This window comes from Nanorana parkeri, unplaced genomic scaffold (assembly GCF_000935625.1).
Source record: "Nanorana parkeri isolate BGI_ZX_2015 unplaced genomic scaffold, ASM93562v1 scaffold723, whole genome shotgun sequence".
NCBI lineage: Eukaryota > Metazoa > Chordata > Amphibia > Anura > Dicroglossidae > Nanorana > Nanorana parkeri.
The window spans coordinates 205,721-224,037 of record NW_017306991.1 but is presented as its reverse complement, the minus strand read 5'-3'; the positions used below and the strand labels follow the sequence as shown (position 1 = coordinate 224,037).

The following is an 18,317-nucleotide window of genomic DNA, read 5'->3' as shown; positions in this document are numbered from 1 at the left end:
CCATGTAGTACACCAGTCTTATATATATATATATATTGTATATAAACAGTCATTTAGCAGGAATGATGCCCAATTTCCATGATGCACAGCCATTGGATAAAGATTCTACAAATCTGTATTTAAAGCTATGCTCTGGCCAAAAAGATAATTTATGCACCGCGCTGGGTGTGTAAATTATCATTAAAAGCTGAGTGTTCTGTTCAGGGGGGCTGTTCCAAACTATAAAAATCTTACCTTGCAGCACGATGTCCCCTGCACACAATGCCCAGCTTCCGGGCACTAAAGATAAGGAGAGTAATAACTCTAGCGTACAGCGCTCCAGTCACATCACCTGCCTCTCTCCCCTATCCTCCATTCAGAAAATAGATGAAAGTAGTCACTCGCACTCCATAATATTAAAGTCAATGCTGTTTATTGACTGAGATAACACACATCTCCTTAGCGAAGTTTTGAGACCATGCAGCCCCGTCCTCTGTTTGCCTGAGGACAGGGCCGCATGGTCTCGAAACGTTGCTAAGGAGATGTGTGTTATCTCAGTCAATAAACAGCATTTACTTTAATATCATGGAGTGTGATTGACTACTTTCATCTAGCTACATTTCACGGAGGCATCCATTGTCACCACCGCACCCACCCATTTGGATTTGGGTTTTTGTCCGGTCAGGAGTGCGATGGGACAGGAGGATTGAGTTTCTATTCAGAAAATGTCTTGTATTTTTTTAAAGAGGGAGGACAAAGGTGGATGGGGTGGGGATGTGATATCTCTCCTCCTCCAGTCACAGATTTTTTTTTGAATTACAAGACATTTTGTGAATGGAGGAGAGGGGGGGGGTGCTGCGACCAGAGCGCTGCACATCATGGGATGCATTTCTCCCTCTCTTCGGAGTCCGGGCAAGATTTATAAACTTAAAAGCAGCCCTCTGCATGTAACACACAGCTTTTAATAATAATTTACACACCCAGTGCAGTGTGTAAATTATTTTGCCCGGAGTGTGGCTCTAACTACAGTCATGATATATGGCCCAGTGGACAAGTAAATATTTGATTATCATGTGTAAAAGTACTTTCTAATATAGGAATACTGCTTTGGCTTCATGGTAAGACAGAAGAAGGGCTACATCATCATAAGAGGTTTTTATTTTTAAAACTGGCCACCTTGGATGCTTTTTATCCATTAATACCAAGAGGTTAAATCATTTCTGTTTTACACTGGGACCAAGATGACAATGGTGTTCAACTCCTGACTGTATTGATCATCATGCTTTTAATACTTCCATTGATCTTTATTTGAATATTCTTGGCAGTTGCACGTTTTAATGCTGCATGCTTTGGAACAGCAGTCTAATAACACCAATGCTATTAAAAGAAGGGAAGCCTGCTTTACTTGATGGTTAGGAATTAAGAGATACATGCTCGAGCAGTAGTGCCTTCAGAGGTCTACAGGAAGCAAACTTTGAGCCATATACAGATTAATTTAGTATCTGAGTGGTAAAATTGTCACAGCAACTAAGAGTCCTATCTTTCCAGAAAACAATTCAGCTATTTCATAAAAACACGTATTAACTTGATGCATTGGCAGATTGTTGTGAAGACAAGACTTTGGATATAAGTGCAGTCAAGTTGACTTTCTTGTTACGGAAATAAGGTCTGCTTTACTAAAGTATGAAGTTCTATTTTATTTTTCAAATACCCCTGGATTTGATTTGTTATTTAAAGTGCATCCTTCACTTTACCTCACTTTATAGTCTAGTAAACCAGGCTTGTAGAGTTCACATTAAATAAGTTAGATAATCCTACTCCAGTCCTGTTACTGTGGTAGAACACACAAGGCAAGCAACCTAACCATTATAGCTCCAGAGACCCACGAGCTACAAAAACTACTTACAAGGTCCTATGAGCACATCTACATGGAGCCTGAATGCAGAATCCACTATAGTTTGGTATACATCAATGTCAACACTCCGTGACACTCTGCTTAGTGCTGGAGGTACCTCCAATGAGTTACATTAGGTGCCTATTCATGCCAGCAGCATTAAACTGCTTTGCCAAACAGTCCTGGTGCAAAAACAAGGCCGTTTTCTTTATGTCCTATGGTTTCAAGTTCTAACCAAAGCGATGCATTGGTGTGTGCTGAAAAAAATGATGTATAGTAAACTTGCTGTACATGCAAAAGAGTGAACCTTTATGCTCATTTGCATAAGAGCCTTTAAAAAAAAAAAGAAAGTAACACAGAGGCCATACAATAGGCACCATAAGGTGTCTGCTTGTACCTCTCAGTGCCACTTGCCACCTTAGATCTACTGCTGCTGCTTCCTTACTAAAATTACGAAACACATGATAACTTTCATCATTTGTTTTTTATCCATATTCCTCCATTATGACAGTAGTTTGGCCTGGGCTACTAAGCCAATGAGCAGCACATTGAGGGAGGCAGGGTGGAAGGCACCACTTAGATCCAATATCCTAAAATACTGGGTGCACAATGTCTGTGTACAGTACAGAGTTGCTTTAAATTTAATCAATACCTGATTTTTTTTTAGCTCGGTTTTGGTCATAAAGAATAGATATTAGAATGAAAATATGTCCAGATGATGTTCTTACCGTTATTGTATAGGAAGTACAAATATAAATCTTGTGTGATAGTTATATGTTGACATATTTGTGTGCAAATACATTTTCATATAAACGATATGCTCAGATGTTTGAAGTTTACATTATACAGATTACTTATGAAGTTAGAAAGCAAATTCAAGGTATGTTTATCATTCATTTCCATTTACTGCATTCAATCTGAAATCAAAAAACTGAAATGTAGTTCCTATTGGAACACTTTGAACTTTCTTAATAAATAAACATAGGGCATATTTTTATGTCTCATGATATCCAACTGCACATAACAGTTTTATAATGGTTTTCTTTTGTTCTGTAAGAAAATGGAACTTTGGAAAAAGAGCTAGCTTATCTAAAAGCAAAATGGTCCAAGTTGAGTGTCTTCCAGAGTTGGTTGCAGCGTGTGAAGGCAAAGAAGATATTTTCACTTCTGTTGTAGAGCAGGAACTTCAAGTTGCACATATTTCACAGGTAAGCTTTCTATTTCCTTTGCAGTGAAACGAAACTATGGAGTAGCTTACAGTTCTCACTAGGGGCAGTGTAACAATTGCTGACTGATCTTTTGAGGATGCAGACATGTTCTTTTTCTGAATAAAGAGATCTAATTTAGCTCAGGAGTAAAATAACTTATCAGTTCAGAGTTATGCTGCTTTGCTGCTTTGCTGCTACTCCCAGTATTAAATTGTATATGAAATAGGGTGATCTTTGAACAACACCAAAAAGTTGTGTGGATAACTGTGAATATTTTTCCTTTTTACTGATTCAGTATGTACCACAGACTACTCATAGGTTTTTATCTCAAGGCTTTTCCACACATGAATAAGTATAAGAGTTTACTCGCAACTTATATGCCCCAGGTTACAAGTTAATTGGATTGACCTAAACGGCGACATTGATTCTTCAAGCCCTTTAGCAGCCACCAGAGCCTGAATAGATTTGCTGTACGGAACAACTCTAATATAGAATAAGCACACCTGCCGGAATGTCCTTTTTCCAAGTTTCAATGATGAACAGAAGTGGATCATGTGCTGTGACTGTCTTTTTTTACCTTTTCTGTAAAGAAAAGGGTATAATTGGTACACATCACATTGAGAATTTCTAGCACTCAATTATAATACTTTCAGACATAGGAGGCCCCTTTGTTCATCCCTGCATGGCCCAATAAACATTTAAGAACCATGTGATGCTTATATTGGTTGCAGTGCTTGCTGTATTTGGGTTGAGTACTAATCCCCTTACTGCATTCTAACTCACAATAAGATTTTTTCAGTGTGCAAAGGAGTAATGTGCAGTTGCATGCGGTAGCTAGTTAGATATCAGCTTTCATCTTTTTACTGTTTTCGGAAAACTTAAAATGCTTTTTGCTGTGTTCATGGAGGGTTACTCCACTCTACACATTTTTCTTTTCTAATAATGACCTATGTGATTTTAATGAAACATTGATGGCCTTGAGATCCAATATGGGGTGTAAGCATTTTGGTTTTGGAACTGTGAAAAAAAGTGAGCAGGGGTTTTGGAGTGGAACTCTAGCTTTTAGCCTGTTGAAATCACCATCTTTACCCAAGCATTTGATTGAGGGTGCCCCTTCATGCCAAAGTGGACTTGTCTGTAGGTTTGGGGTCATATAAGAACCCAGTAGCTTGTGGTGAAACTGGGTTCCTGGTGTAGGTTTTATCTTGGAGGCTAAAGCCTGGAAGTAAAGAATGGAACTCGGATGAGGGATGATGTTTCTCAGCTTGAAGCCTAGGCGTCTTTTTTTGCTTGGGTAGATGAATACTCCTACCTCCAGTAAAATCCTTGAGGACAGTGTCCAATGCAATCTGAAGAGTCATTCAGCCTCAAAGGGCAAATGCTGCAAACACTTTTTACATGCCTGCTCTGCAGACCAACATTTTAACTAAAGAGTTCTCCACATTTTCACTGATAGGAGATACATATGGGAAATTAAACAGGACACTTCCAGTAAACCCTTCAACAAGGTTGGTGTACTAAGGTTTGGCAGGTTAACCTTATGACTATGACAGGTTGCACTGCAGTGCCTTCCGGGGTAAACAAGGTTTTGGAGTGTGACTCCAACAATTTATTTATAGAATCCTTAGATAGTGCCCATCCTAAAGGAGTTGTCACAGCTTTATAAAGACAGGACACTGCCACATCAACTGCAAGAACAGATCACATCTTAAAAAAAGGACTCCTCAAATGGATATTGGACCGCAAGATGTTTGGGAGGTGTACACGATTTTGTCAAGAACAGCTCATTGCTCTGGGGTCCCTGAAAACCCCATCTCAAAAGTCATATGCTTTCATTCCGGGTCATAGGTTCAGAGGAGCCAGAGTGATGAGCCAGTGAGATCTCTCTGCATTTCTGGCAGAAGAGGAGCAGTACTGTATGTGACTGTCTATAGACAGCCTGATACAGCTGCATGGCCTCTTTGTTGCCATAGTGCGAGTGAAACCAATGCACACTGTCACTATGGCATAGAAAGAAGTCCAAGAAAAGGTAAGTGATCCACTTTTATTTTATATATGTAGTTTTTCTCCACTAAACAACCAGTGATTATTAGTGAAAATGTTTCATATTAGGGCATTGGGTTACAATGTGAGCAAAGTCTCGTATTCTGTTGTTTCATTGTGCCATATTAGGGCACTAAATTATATTTAGACACTTTGTGATATTATATTCTGGCACATTTTTACATTGCATTATGTTATATTTTGGAGATGTGATTGTATGTGGGAATATGCTCATGGTCTCTATTATATTATAAAGTGGGCTCTGTTGTACTCTTGCAGTGGCTAACCTGTGTTTTGTATCATAGACTGCCATATTGTGAAAGAGACATTTTATAATAAGCTTGTAAGCTAGGTCAATTTTTCTATGTAGTATTGGTCATTTATTTTATATTGTCATAACCATATATTTTGTTATAAAGTATTGCATATACTGTGCACTGGTTTATATTATATTGCTATGTCAATGCCTGCATAATATTTTACGTCCTTAAAAACAAAACCAAAAGAGAGAGAGTGGAGGGGCTGTGTTGGGGAGGGTGGAGCGGTGCTTATGAGGTGGGGCAGGAGACAACAAAAAACCCTTTACACACACACACATATATATTATAAATTTTCAGTGTCTGCCAAGACCATGCCCAGGTAGTATTTGATTATAATTGCCCCTTGCAATGCGCATCTCTACTTCAGCACAAGAAAAAAAGGCATACTATTTGATGGGCATGGCTCAGAAGTCATTTTGGGCCTACAATTTGGAAAGCACTTAGGAGAACTTGACAGACCATGTGCTGTGCATGACTGTGGCACATCACAGAACGCAAAGCTGTGGTGTGCATACTTGGGCCCAGAAGAGAAAATCCTTGTTGGTAGACTGAGATGTTTGCGGCTGTGAAGCTAGAGTACCGTACAACTGTTAAACTGTTAATGGCTGAATTTCTCCACCTTGTGCTAGACCTCCCCTAACCCAGGAGAGCGTAGTATAGAACTGCTGTCTAAAAGGTATTGTATACAACAGTAGGTGTTCTGTTGTCAGTGCAAAGATAAGATGTGCCATGGCCTGCATTTTCCCCACCTTTCTGCTTGAGTAGTAAATAGGCGCTAGATCAAAATCCTCTTTCACTGTTATACTTGTTACCTAGTGAATGAGGCATGTAGGGGGTCATCTGTGTGTTGCATAACTTACTGTTGCTCTAAGATTTTCTACAGTAGAGAGACTCAAGTAAAATAAGTCAGTGAATGCCGGTACCAGGGATCAAATGGGACAAAAGAAACCTCATCAGTTCGCTAACATCCCAACTGCCAACCTGGCTATTAATTTTCACAGTTAGAACTGTAACTCTTTTACCTAGAAGCACCTTCACCATGTAGTAATTGTATGTGTTTTTAAAAACTAATTTCCATTGCTCAACTTTTTCATATTAGACCTTATAAATGTTCTCAAGAAATTGAATTACACAGACTGAAGCCACATTCATTTAGATTTCATATGGAAATGGTATTCATATTTAACTAGGCTTGTTAACCAACAAAGAACCGAGTTTATGGCTATCCACTTCATTAGGTGCTTAATATGATATTGCTTATACTCATTAGGATGTTGTTGCTACACATTGAAATGTTTTCTCCACAGACTATTATGTGCTTTCCATTAGGAGCAAGCAGTTTAATCTAGAACCACTTTATCCCTTGAGCGCATGAGGTTCAAAGCGTCATCATATATACCACCTACATTTATAAATGCAAAAGTTCCATCAATTGTTGTTTATGGTTACTTGTGCTTTTATTTGCATATTGTCAGCTTAAAAAAAAAAACAAATGTAGTCAATGTTTAATTATTTTTATTTAATCACAAGATATCAAAATGTACATACATTGAGGAAGATTTATCAAGCAAGCCACCAACAAAATCAGACACCAATGAAACAAATTAGCAAAAGATTTGTGACAAGTCTTTATGCCCTGGAGGCCAAGGCAGTGCATTGAAACAGTTTGCAATGATCTGCAGCACATTTACCACTGAACTTGCAAATGTTTTTCTTTAAAACACATACACCCTTAAAGTACATGTGAGTGCACAGCTACATAGACACTTGGTAATGAATTCCAGACTACACAGTTGCTATACTATCAGTTAGTTTAAAAAAAAAAGTTACCTTTCTTTGAGCTTTTATTGTGTGACCATGTGACCAAACAACATTCTGTCCATCAAGGCAGGGCTGAGCGGGAGCGTCCAGATAATTGCATCATTTACTCACACGGTTTTGTATGGATGTTTCTCCTGCACTCCTTTCAGCGTCTGGAACCAATAGTTATTGTGGTGCTCGTAGTGATAGACACGGATGGGGCCGTGTATCTTCAAATTCGGACAAGAAGAAAATCACAAGCACTCGAAAATTATTGTTTTCAGATCCTGCTGATCGTTTATTGATGTCACTGATTTACTGATCGTTTATTGATGATCAGTAAATATATATATATATACAGTGGGGCAAAAAAGTATTTAGTCAGCCACCAATTGTGCAAGTTCTCCCACTTAAAAAGATGAGAGAGGCCTGTAATTGGCATCATAGGTAGACCTCAACTATGAGAGACAAAGTGAGAAAACAAATCCAGACAAATCACATTGGCTGATTTGGAACAAATTTATTTGCAAATTATTGTGAAAAATTATTTACATCAATAAACGATCAGCAAGATCTAAAAACAATATTTTTCGAGTGCTGGTGATTTTCCTCTTGTCCGAATTTACTCACACGGGGAAACTTCACAGTTCTAGCCTGGAGCAGCTGAGCAGGGAGCATGGCAGATAAACCGGCTATGAAAGATATACGAACACACCGAACATGGCATGGCATCCTGTACTTCCGAAAAGCAATCTCTGCAACGCAAGCACAGATCTTCTTCCGTGCTGTGTGCGGTCAGTTTACATCAAGGAAGTAAAAGGACTGGCAGGATCAACCAGGTTTTTCTAGTGAGTGCAGTAAATTTAAAAGCAATACAGTACTATGAGACAGCTAAACATAGATAATAAAATGCTTGGATAATAAAATAGTTGTAGAGTAACATACACTTTAAAGTAGAAGTCTATCCAAATTACTTTTTTAATTCATTATAATAACCTCTGTCAGGTATTTTCTGCAGTGTCCACATTGGTAGGCTTTCCCCTAATTTCCTCTTCTGGTGACTGGTACATCCTACGACAGGGAAAAGAAGCTATATTTATATTATTGCATAGTGGTCCTATAATCTTGTGGTATATAAATTTATAAGTAAATTATTTCCTATTGTTAAAGCCTAACTGCAGCAAAAAATGTACTTGATTTATAGATGAAGGGCGGTGAAGGGTTAGAGTGTTTTTTATTGCGGTCTGTGCCATCTTGTACCAGTAGTGACTGCAACCCATATTTCTTTAATGGAAGTCACAGGGATGGGAAGTGAGGAAAACTGTCTACTCTATCCAAATTTATTTATTTGTTTTGTTTGGAGTTTGGCTTTAAATCAGAATTCCAGGCAAAAATGTTATTCAGCCATGCAGTTGAGCTACCCCCGCACTCCAAGGGTTTAAGTGCTCGTTTATGTCTAGGTGCTAAAAAAAAAAGGTCTACTCACCCAGTTCTTGGAGCCAGCTTGCTCTTAGACCATTCCCTGAAGCCTCTCTCCCCCTCCACTGCAGCACTCTAAGGATCCTTGAATCATCACGTTCTATACACAATGAGGGGACATTATCAAAGCTGGAGCAAACAGAATCTGGAGCAGCTGTGCATGGCAACCAATCAGCTTCTTTCTTTAGTTTGTTCAGTTAAGATTTGAAAAAGAAAGAGAGAAGCTGATTGGTTGCCATGCACAGCTGCTCTCATTATCAAAGCTGGAGCAAACAGAATCTGGAGCAGCTGTGCATGGCAACCAATCAGCTTCTTTCTTTAGTTTGTTCAGTTAAGATTTGAAAAAGAAAGAGAGAAGCTGATTGGTTGCCATGCACAGCTGCTCCAGATTTTGTCTGCTCCAATTTTGATAAATTCCCCCAATGTATGGGACATAAGGATGCTGAGGGACATACCATTGCTGCAACAGAGAAGGAGGCAATCTTTAAGGACCGCAGTAGCAGCCAGCTGGTTCTGTGGTTCGAGTGAGTATAACTTTTTTTTATCACCTAGACAAAAACAAGCACTTAACCCTCGTCATGCGAGAGTAGCCCCACTGCAAGGGTTAAGCACATTTTTGCCCGGAATTCTACTTTATGCCAAGACAACTCTAGCACTTCTGTTCTTTCTTTCAGCAGTGACCATATAATATGTGTATGCAGCAAAGCCCTAGGTTGTTCAATGATCTTGTCACTTTCTTAACAGCAGCCATCATTGAGTGCCTGTTGAAATCATTACCATTACTGCTTGTCTTTTATAGTTTGTATGATTTTAAATGGAATTTGTAAAGCCAATATTAAGCAGTGGGGGGGGGTTTTGCTTCCTGGAGGACAGTGATCAGGTAGTTGATGGGGTTTGTTTACAATACAATTAAGGATTTGTCATGGTTAGCAATATTGACTGTTTGATTGATCATTCAATTTTGGTAGAATCAATTTCACGGGATCCATCTTTGTACCAACATCAGAGAGTGTTAAAATCGCATTTCAATAAAGCCAATTAAACGTGTGCATGTGTAACTCAATTAGCATAAAAAATAAGAATAAAGGCAATTTGTGTAAACTGGAACACCATTTCACTTACCATATTTCTGTCGCAGTGGATGCTGAGCTCACAGCAAGTTTCGAATGTGATGAAAAATGATAAGAACATTGTTATAATTAGTTCAGGGAGAACTCAGAAGTAAACTTACCTAATTTATTTGCATAAATTGTCATTCTGTTATCTTTCAAACCAAATGCAAATTGGCTCCGTCCGATACAATGATGGTTATTTGGCTGAAAAGCCCTTCAATTTGCGTAGCAATCTGGTGCAGACTCTACTGTGAGGCGATCCTAGGTAACATCAAAATTCAGAATTATTCCAGAAATTAGCAGGTTTAAAGCATCAATTTAAGTGCTAATTGCAGTAGTAATGAGAAAAAGCAGTACTACTGCGAGATTTGCATCTTTTGCCACATCAGTATGCTTGCAGCGGCTGCTAACTGGGAGAGGATTTGGCTGCTAATTAAATAATTGTATGCATGCTGGCGTCCTTGTCTGATTCAGTAGATGAAGATTAATCCTCAGATAAATATGTTTGGCTGGTGTTCATAGTACCTGCAAAAATAGCTAGTGTGAGCGTATATGGCATCTCCGTGCATTTACGCTGTCTGTTTTGATGTATGGGCAGATAGCTGCTACAGTGCAGCAGAGTAGAGACATATTCATTTTAACGGCTCGACCATTAGTTATTGGAAGCTTTCTTATTCCTCACACGTTATGTTTATTCCTGTAAATTATACTAATATAGTGTTACTTAATATTAATAATAAAAGCACCAGTTTGTTGTTAGTAATATAACCTGCCAGTGCAAGTGAATCTTAATGATGGAACATTTCTAAATGTATTCTAATTTTTTGTCTCATACATAGTGTCATTTCTTGATCCCAACTTTTTAGATTTTATTTGCGTTTAACAACATGTTAGAGAACCAAGAAACTAGATGGAGACTTAAATCATTGGTTAAAATATAAAAGGAGTTTTCTCAAAACAATATTTTACATAAATTAAAAAAACAAGAAAGTCCAGGACGTCGTCAGTGCCAAGCCAAAGGTCAGAAGCCACAGCCAGTAGTCAGTCGAACCAGGTCAGGGAACACTGAGAACAGGATGAATGGAAACAAATCTGGAGTCAGGGACCAGTAGATCAGTTAGCCAGAGTCATACACAGAGAACAGGAACAACGGCAGCGCACTTGGTTGATCAGAACAAACACAAGGGTTGAATGAATGAAGACTGAATGGACAAGCTGGAGGTTAAATAGAAAGCTGGTGTTTAAATAGTAAGCTGGTGTTTGCATCATCATTTGGCAGAAGATTTGTCAGGAGTTGCAGAATAGTGATGTGTATGTGTTTGAGCATAAGAGGGCTCTCAAGAGGAACAACAGTGCCATAAACATTACATAAGCCAGGACAAAGTCGAGGACATCGTCAGTGCCAAGCCAAAGGTCAGAAGCCACGGCAGGTAGTCAGTTGTGTCAGGGTTTCTTACCCTTCCATGTCACGTTGCTTGCAGCATGCAAGCAACTGGACAAAGAAAGGTAAGAAAAACCCTGACACAACAAAAACAGAAATTCTGAATATTGGGCCCTTTTGACTTCCTGCTAGTGTCAGAGCTTGCTGCTAAGACCTGCACCTCATATTCTTTTAGTCTGTCACTGTGATTTACTGTCTAAGTGGCCTGTAGGAATGTACCAGAGGCAGCAAGCGGCAGGCAAGCTTCTGCTTTATGAATAAGTGCTAGTGCCATGCCTTTCATCTCTGCAGAATAAGTAAAACCACTGCAGGTACCTGCATTTTATACATTCTGTAGTTTTTTGGTCTCTTCAAAAGGTAGAGGAAAAGCAAGCTTTGGCTCTGTGAGTAAGCGCTAGTGCTTTGTGTTTCAGAATGTTGCGGCATTTGCCCATCTCTGTAGATTTTGTGAAGCTGCTGCAGGTGTCTGCATTTTATACCTACTGTTTTCCTTATTTGTTCTTAATTGTTTAAAAAAATTATCTCCCAGGTCTCATATTTACTCACAGTTGCTTCCTAAATATTTCCTTTTATTATGAGACGTAAAGGCAGGTGATAGGCAATAACAATATCTTAATAACCAAGAAATTTAATTTCAAGTGCACCTTTGCCAAGACTATGGACATTGAGGTATTAACATATTCTTAACAAAAAGTAAAAGAGCATTTAACAAGCCAGCCCTGACCTCTCTAGTTGTTTGTGTTGTAAAGTTTCTAACAGCTTAGAAAAACCTGTTGCTTGCTTACAGCTGGCAAGCTGTCAAGATTCTGCTCTCTGTTGACAATTACTCTGATTTTATTGCCTATGGTGTGAATAGGGATGAACAAATCAGGCAAAGTTTGGTTTGCAGGAGGTCCGATGAGCCTGCGGGAAGTCAGCGAATCCTGAACAAAGAGCTCTGCACCCCATTAATGTCTATGGGAGCCAAATTGTAATTTTATCTGGACTTTTTCAAGCCTATTTTGCAAACTTTTGTTGAATAAAATGGGCACGAGTAGCTGGGTACTGCATGAATCAATGCAAAAATATATGTTCTTTAGCAAGGAGAGGGTATTTTAAGGCTGCAAAATTGAAAATACACAAATCCTTGAAATAACATGCTTGGGGGTGCCCTAAATCAGTGTTGAAATGTTGTGATTTATGGGGATCTACATCGCTGGACAATGTTTTCGACATTGGAATTAGGGGACATTGTTTTAATTTTCTGTTTTTATGTACATTTCACTCCGTGGGAATAGGTAAGGTGCAAATTTCCCTATGGGGGTGGTGAATATCTGGGGGCCCACCTATAATAAAGAGGGCTTCCAGATTTCTGATAAGCCCCCCCTTCCACATACTCCCATATCCTCTTGGAGACCAGGTGTGGGGAGAAGGCCTGTATCCCCTCAACATGTGGACACGGTTCCCTGCAAGGGAGGGTGAGGCTTTGCCCCACCACCAGAAGGTACCCTCAATGTTGAATGCATGTGGCCTGGTATGATTCAGGGGGGGGTGCCTGCTTTCTCAGTACTGTAAACACCCCACTTGTAACCCAGAACCTAAAAATTATAGACCAGGCCCAGTAATGTCACATAAATTGATTGTTTTGTTTTTTTTTCAAACCAGCCCATAGACCATTTTACAAACCAGTGGTCACCAAGGTCTGTTATGGCAAAGTAGGTCACCTGTTTTTGCCAGATTTTTTTTACCAAGAAACACAGGCAATTAGACACCTGCTCATGTTTGTACTTATCACTATACTATCACTGTACTGTATCAGCTGCAGATTCTCTTCCAGCCTTAGCTGATGCTAAGATGCAGTGCACGCATAGTTCCAGGACAGTGCTCTTTTCTGGTTTGTGATAAACAGCATGTCTACCACTCACAAGTCCTCATTATTGTTGGGGCTTAACTATCACATAGCATATTTAACAAGCAATTCTCATATTAGTCGCTTTACTTGCAAATATTAGGCTGCGCATATGACTGGTCATAGATAACCATATTATTGTCCATTTCTTCTAAACTGTACATTATTGGAGGATGGTTGTGTAATACCTATGGCTACCTTATTTGCAGTAAAATTCGCTTTAAAAAAAGGAGGTATGTAAACGCTAGAAGTTTCTGCAAAGAATCAAATACCATTTGGTGGGAGTATTTTTGGCATATTTATATGTGATGTGTTTCCATCACTTTAATTAATATAAATCCAGAGTAAGAAACATTCTTTTAATTTATATTAAATGGGCATGCGCTTGGTTTTGATGTTACATCTGTTAGTAATTTTTATTCGTATTCTAAACCTGAGATTTGCATATACAGCCTTTTCCACTTGCTCTTTTAAATCTCGTTTCAGGCCTGGAACTTTGTGTCAAATCTTCCAGTTATTGATGTTCAGCTGAGCATTAAAGGATGGTGGGAGGATGCAATCCAAGCACAGAATGAGCTCCCCATTCCTATTATACTTCCAGGGGCTCAGGAGAAAAAATGGAACACGTTACATGCTGATCAGGAATATGTGCTGCTAGTAAATCTGCACAGGATTCGCACAGGATACAAAAAGGTATAGAGCTGGTGACCTCAAATGTATCAAGAATTATTGTTCAGATTCTTTTTAGTCATGATAAACTGCGCTCTAGGTTTATTAATATTCTATTTTTGTATTTTTGGTAGGCTTTGACTGCTTTGATTTTTATTTCTCAGAACACCTGGCATTTATTTTTTTTGCTATTACATTTAAATGCATTTAGGTGTTTTTGTAGTTAGTGAATCAAATAAAACCTTTTTTTAAAAAAATGCGAGCTGATAAGCCACTTTAAAAAGGAACTTTACCCTTATCTTAAAAATTATAACAAAGGCACCTTTACAAATGTTTAATGGCAGTCTACAAACATATACCCTTAGATAGGTCCAGGCATTTTATTTTTTGTATCCTTTTTTTTTGTTCTTTTCTTCCCCATTCTTCTCACTGTGGCCATTTTCACCAAGGACAGATTAATTTATCTCCTTTTACTTCCTGGACCTCTGACACATGTGACTAGGACATATGACAATGCATATCATCTCAAGGGGTAAAAATGCCTTTCCCTGAGATCTTGCGAGATTTGCCAGCAGTGTACTTTAATGTAACCTTCCCAGGATGCATCTCTTAGGCTTCAGCTACATCACAAATGCCTAAGAGGACCAGGAAATGTAAAATCAGTAATTGTGAGTAAAATTAAATAAAAATATGTTTGTTTACCTAATGAATGTAAGATGAGTTCATATTGGCATGCAGAGCTGCATGCTCATGTGATTATTAGTGAGAGTGTAAAGATCCACTTTAAGTACTGTATAATAGTACATTTTATAGGATAGAACTCTATTCAGTTGGATGTACTTAGTGTAGCTCAGGAATATTTAAGATCCACTTTCGGTAAGAAAGAAATTGTTTTACTGTGTCTGTAGACAAGAAACAGTGGTTCTCAAAGTCTGAACTGTGGGGGGAGGGTACAACATTACTGACCTGCTGCTACCATACTTTTGTATGCCTGCTGCCACTACCACCAACACCACCCTTGAATTGTATATTTATTTAGGCAATATTAGCAGGTGGCTAGCAGTGTTCAAATACATCCCCAGAATTTCATGAGTCCACTCCCACCCCAGCCTGCAAATAATTATTTAATGGCTTCCAGGCACAATAAGAACGCGTGCCTGCAAAGTACTCACCAGCTGCCTGCACACCTCTGTCTTGGGGCTGCAGGGTCTGAAGTCTGCATCAAATTTAAATAAAAGGTACCTTACTATGATTATTTATGTACATAAAACACTAGAGGTAGCACAATCTATGTGCCAATCTATCCATGCTGCACAGGTGCCACATGGATTGTTGCCCAATAATATACTACAATAACATATAAATCATGTATGCCGCAAAATTGTATGTGCTGCATTTGCCTACATGTGTTTTATTAAGTTGTTTTTTTAAGTGAACCCTTTGCTGTTTATGATACTGATTACATCTGCGGACATGTTTCTGGCAGTGTCAGTACAGTACTTGTGTCTGCAAACTTGTTTCTGGAAGTGTCAGTACGGTACTGATTGTGTCTGCAGACATTTATCTGGCAATGTCAGTACGGTACTGATTGTGTCTGCAGACATTTATCTGGCAATGTCAGTACGGTACTGATTGTGTCGGCGGACATTTATCTGGCAATGTTAGTACGGTACTGATTGTGTCTGCAAACATGTTTCTGGCAGTGTCAGTACATTACTGACTGTGTCTGCGGACATGATTCTGGCAGTGTCAGTAGAGTACTGACTGTATCTGCAAACATGTTTTTGGCAGTTCCAGTATGGTACTGATTGTGTCTGCGGACATGATTCTGGCAGTGTCAGTACTGTACTGATTGTGTCTGCGGACATGATTCTGGCAGTGTCAGTACTGTACTGATTGTGTCTGCGGACATGATTCTGGCAGTGTCAGTACGGTACTGATTGTGTCTGCGGACATGTTTCTGGCAGTGTCAGAACGGTGCTGATTGTGTCTGCGGGCATGATTCTGGCAGTTCCAGTACGGTACTGATTGGGTCTGAGGACATGATTCTGGCAGTGTCAGTGCGGTACTGATTGTGTCTGCGGACATGATTCTGATTGTGTATTGTTCTGATTGTGTATCTGAAGAGGGTTCTTGTTAACTTTTGCATGTAACTGAGCAAAAAATAGTTTATTATGCCACTGGATAATTTGCATAAAAGACTGAAATATTTATTTGCACTTTTTAGCACCTCTTTGTAAATAGGAGATCTGTCATGCAGTCTTCAGTATGTAGATTTATGGTCATGCTGTGCTATGAAGTAAAATTATGTACAGGTGGAGACTTCTTTTAAAGATGACATAACTACTAATCTGACCTTTTACAGTCTTTAGGCATTCCCCAGAGCCTGCTATTAAAAGTCTATTGCAGATGCAATGTGGAAAGTTTACAATTGTATTTATTATAATTTTGTCATTTACATGTGTTCATGTATATTTTTCAAGCTGTTCTAACTAAATCATTTCATTTATTTTAGGGAAAGCAGGACAGTAAAGCAATTGCACCCAAGTTCCCAAAGTCAAAGGATGAAGGCTGGATTTTAGTCCTTGGAGAAGTGGACAAAAAAGAACTTATTGCACTAAAAAGAGTAGGCTACGTAAGAAACAGAAGCACAGTACCCATTGCCTTTTACACTCCAGAAAATGTTGGAAGGTAAAAATTGACTACCTAACAGTACCAAACATAGCACTAATGACCTTCTAGCTCAGTTACTGTGTAAATATGGATTCCTATCTAATATGGCTAGGTCTGGCTATTATAGTGAATTGGTCCATGTATTCCCTGTATGCTGTAGTTTTTCTCTGGGCCAATCTTAATAACCCCTAAATGGAGCCTTTATAAGCAATAGTCCCCATAATAAGGCATCCTTCGGCAGTTGCCTCAGGCAGCCTCTCATTGGGGACAGCCAGGTGGTGGGGAGGCAGCAGAGGGCGATCACAGCGTCCCAAGCTCTTACCAACCTGTTACGCTATGTGTGGCTTCCCACCTATCTCGCAGACATCACCGGCTGCCAGGAGCTGAGCTGGATGCTCTGGCTGGTGTCCCACTGAGCTCCTAGCAGCCAGTGACATTAGTGAGGTGGACAGGATGCCAGACAGAGAATCACACTCCCCCCCCGGTAAGCATTTTATGAAAGCAGCCCCATCCCCTGGACAACATCGCATCAGAGAGCAAAAACCTAAGGGACAGCCCTGGGAATTGTCCTTGTTTTTTTGAAATGGATGCTTGGATGTAGATAGTCTAGATGGATTTGGGGCTTGCCAAAAGTTACCTACGTGTGACATTTTAAAATGTCAGTCACTGCAACTTAAGGACAAAAAATGGTACAGCTTTATTGTTGCCGGCTTTCCCCACTTTCCAAGGACAGTTCCAGTTTTTTAGGATTTGTTCCTGGAAATATCCATTTAATATTTCATTCCCACATATGCCATAATACAGTTCCTCTTTGTCTGCCTCTTCTTCTTGTTGTACCTTCTGCTTTCTCTATATGCTACTGTTAATACAGTAGCGATTTAATGGGAGATATGTTGATATTTGGTCCTCTTAGACAATGTTGCACGTGACCTCACTATTTAAAAAAAAATGTTGTCCTTAAGAGGCCTCTAACACATTGTGGATGCTGACAAAGTGGGATTCCTGCTATTTGCACCTGTCCCAGTTAGTGCGCTCTGCTATGCCAATTAGGTATACATCAGACTCTGGGAGTACTTTGAGGCATAGAAGCCGTACCTCACAAGCTGCATTCAAAATGGTTGTGTCTAAGTTACCTTCCTCTTCAGTATACTGGTGAAGGGGTTCCTTTTGACTCTTGTCATCCAGATCACAGAACATGCTCTTATATGACATGCTCCCACATCCACATTCATACTCTATTTAGTCAGAAATCTAGCAAATGTCCTTATTGAGTCCTTATTGAATCCCAGGATTTACAAGCCCACGTCTTTCAGTTGTGGTTTACAAGATTGTATAACTGTCTCTACTAATATACCTTTGCAATGTCACTTTGTTTAACATGACTCTATTTTTGCCTAGGTGGATATACACACTATACCTGATGAGTGACAGCTACCTTGGCATGGACCAGCAGTATGACATTTATCTGAACATTATTCCAGCCAGTATATCAGCTCAAGTCAATAGTGAGGTCTCTGCTCCCTTGAAGCGCATTGCACAAAAGTAACACGACCGTTTCTGTGCTACTGGAGATCTTTTGTTTTGGGTGAAAACAACTGTTATGTCATTCTGAACTGGATATAAATAACCAATGGACTAAAGCTTCCTTTAAAGAAGTCACATTTCAACCTTTTCACACACTTTACTACGGATGCATTGGAATGGATTGCCACATTCGCCTTATTCAAAGCTGCCTTTTAAATCATGTATGCTTTGTTTCATGAAACAGTGCAGTGTGATAAAGAAAAAAAGCATGTAATAGGTTACCCAGG

General features: G+C 39.3%; 1 protein-coding gene across 1 annotated transcript in view; it reads left to right on the top strand.

Moving 5' to 3' along the window:
- ASCC3 (activating signal cointegrator 1 complex subunit 3) overlaps window positions 1–18,094 on the top strand; it is a 560,609-nt gene extending 542,515 nt beyond the window's left edge. The window contains exons 39-42 of the mRNA XM_018564087.1: window positions 2,931–3,081; window positions 13,651–13,857; window positions 16,349–16,524; window positions 17,905–18,094. Coding sequence (XP_018419589.1) covers window positions 2,931–3,081; window positions 13,651–13,857; window positions 16,349–16,524; window positions 17,905–18,052 — 682 coding nt within the window. The 3' untranslated portion in view covers window positions 18,053–18,094. The remainder of the gene's footprint in view (window positions 1–2,930; window positions 3,082–13,650; window positions 13,858–16,348; window positions 16,525–17,904) is intronic.
- Window positions 18,095–18,317: the final 223 nt, after the last annotated feature.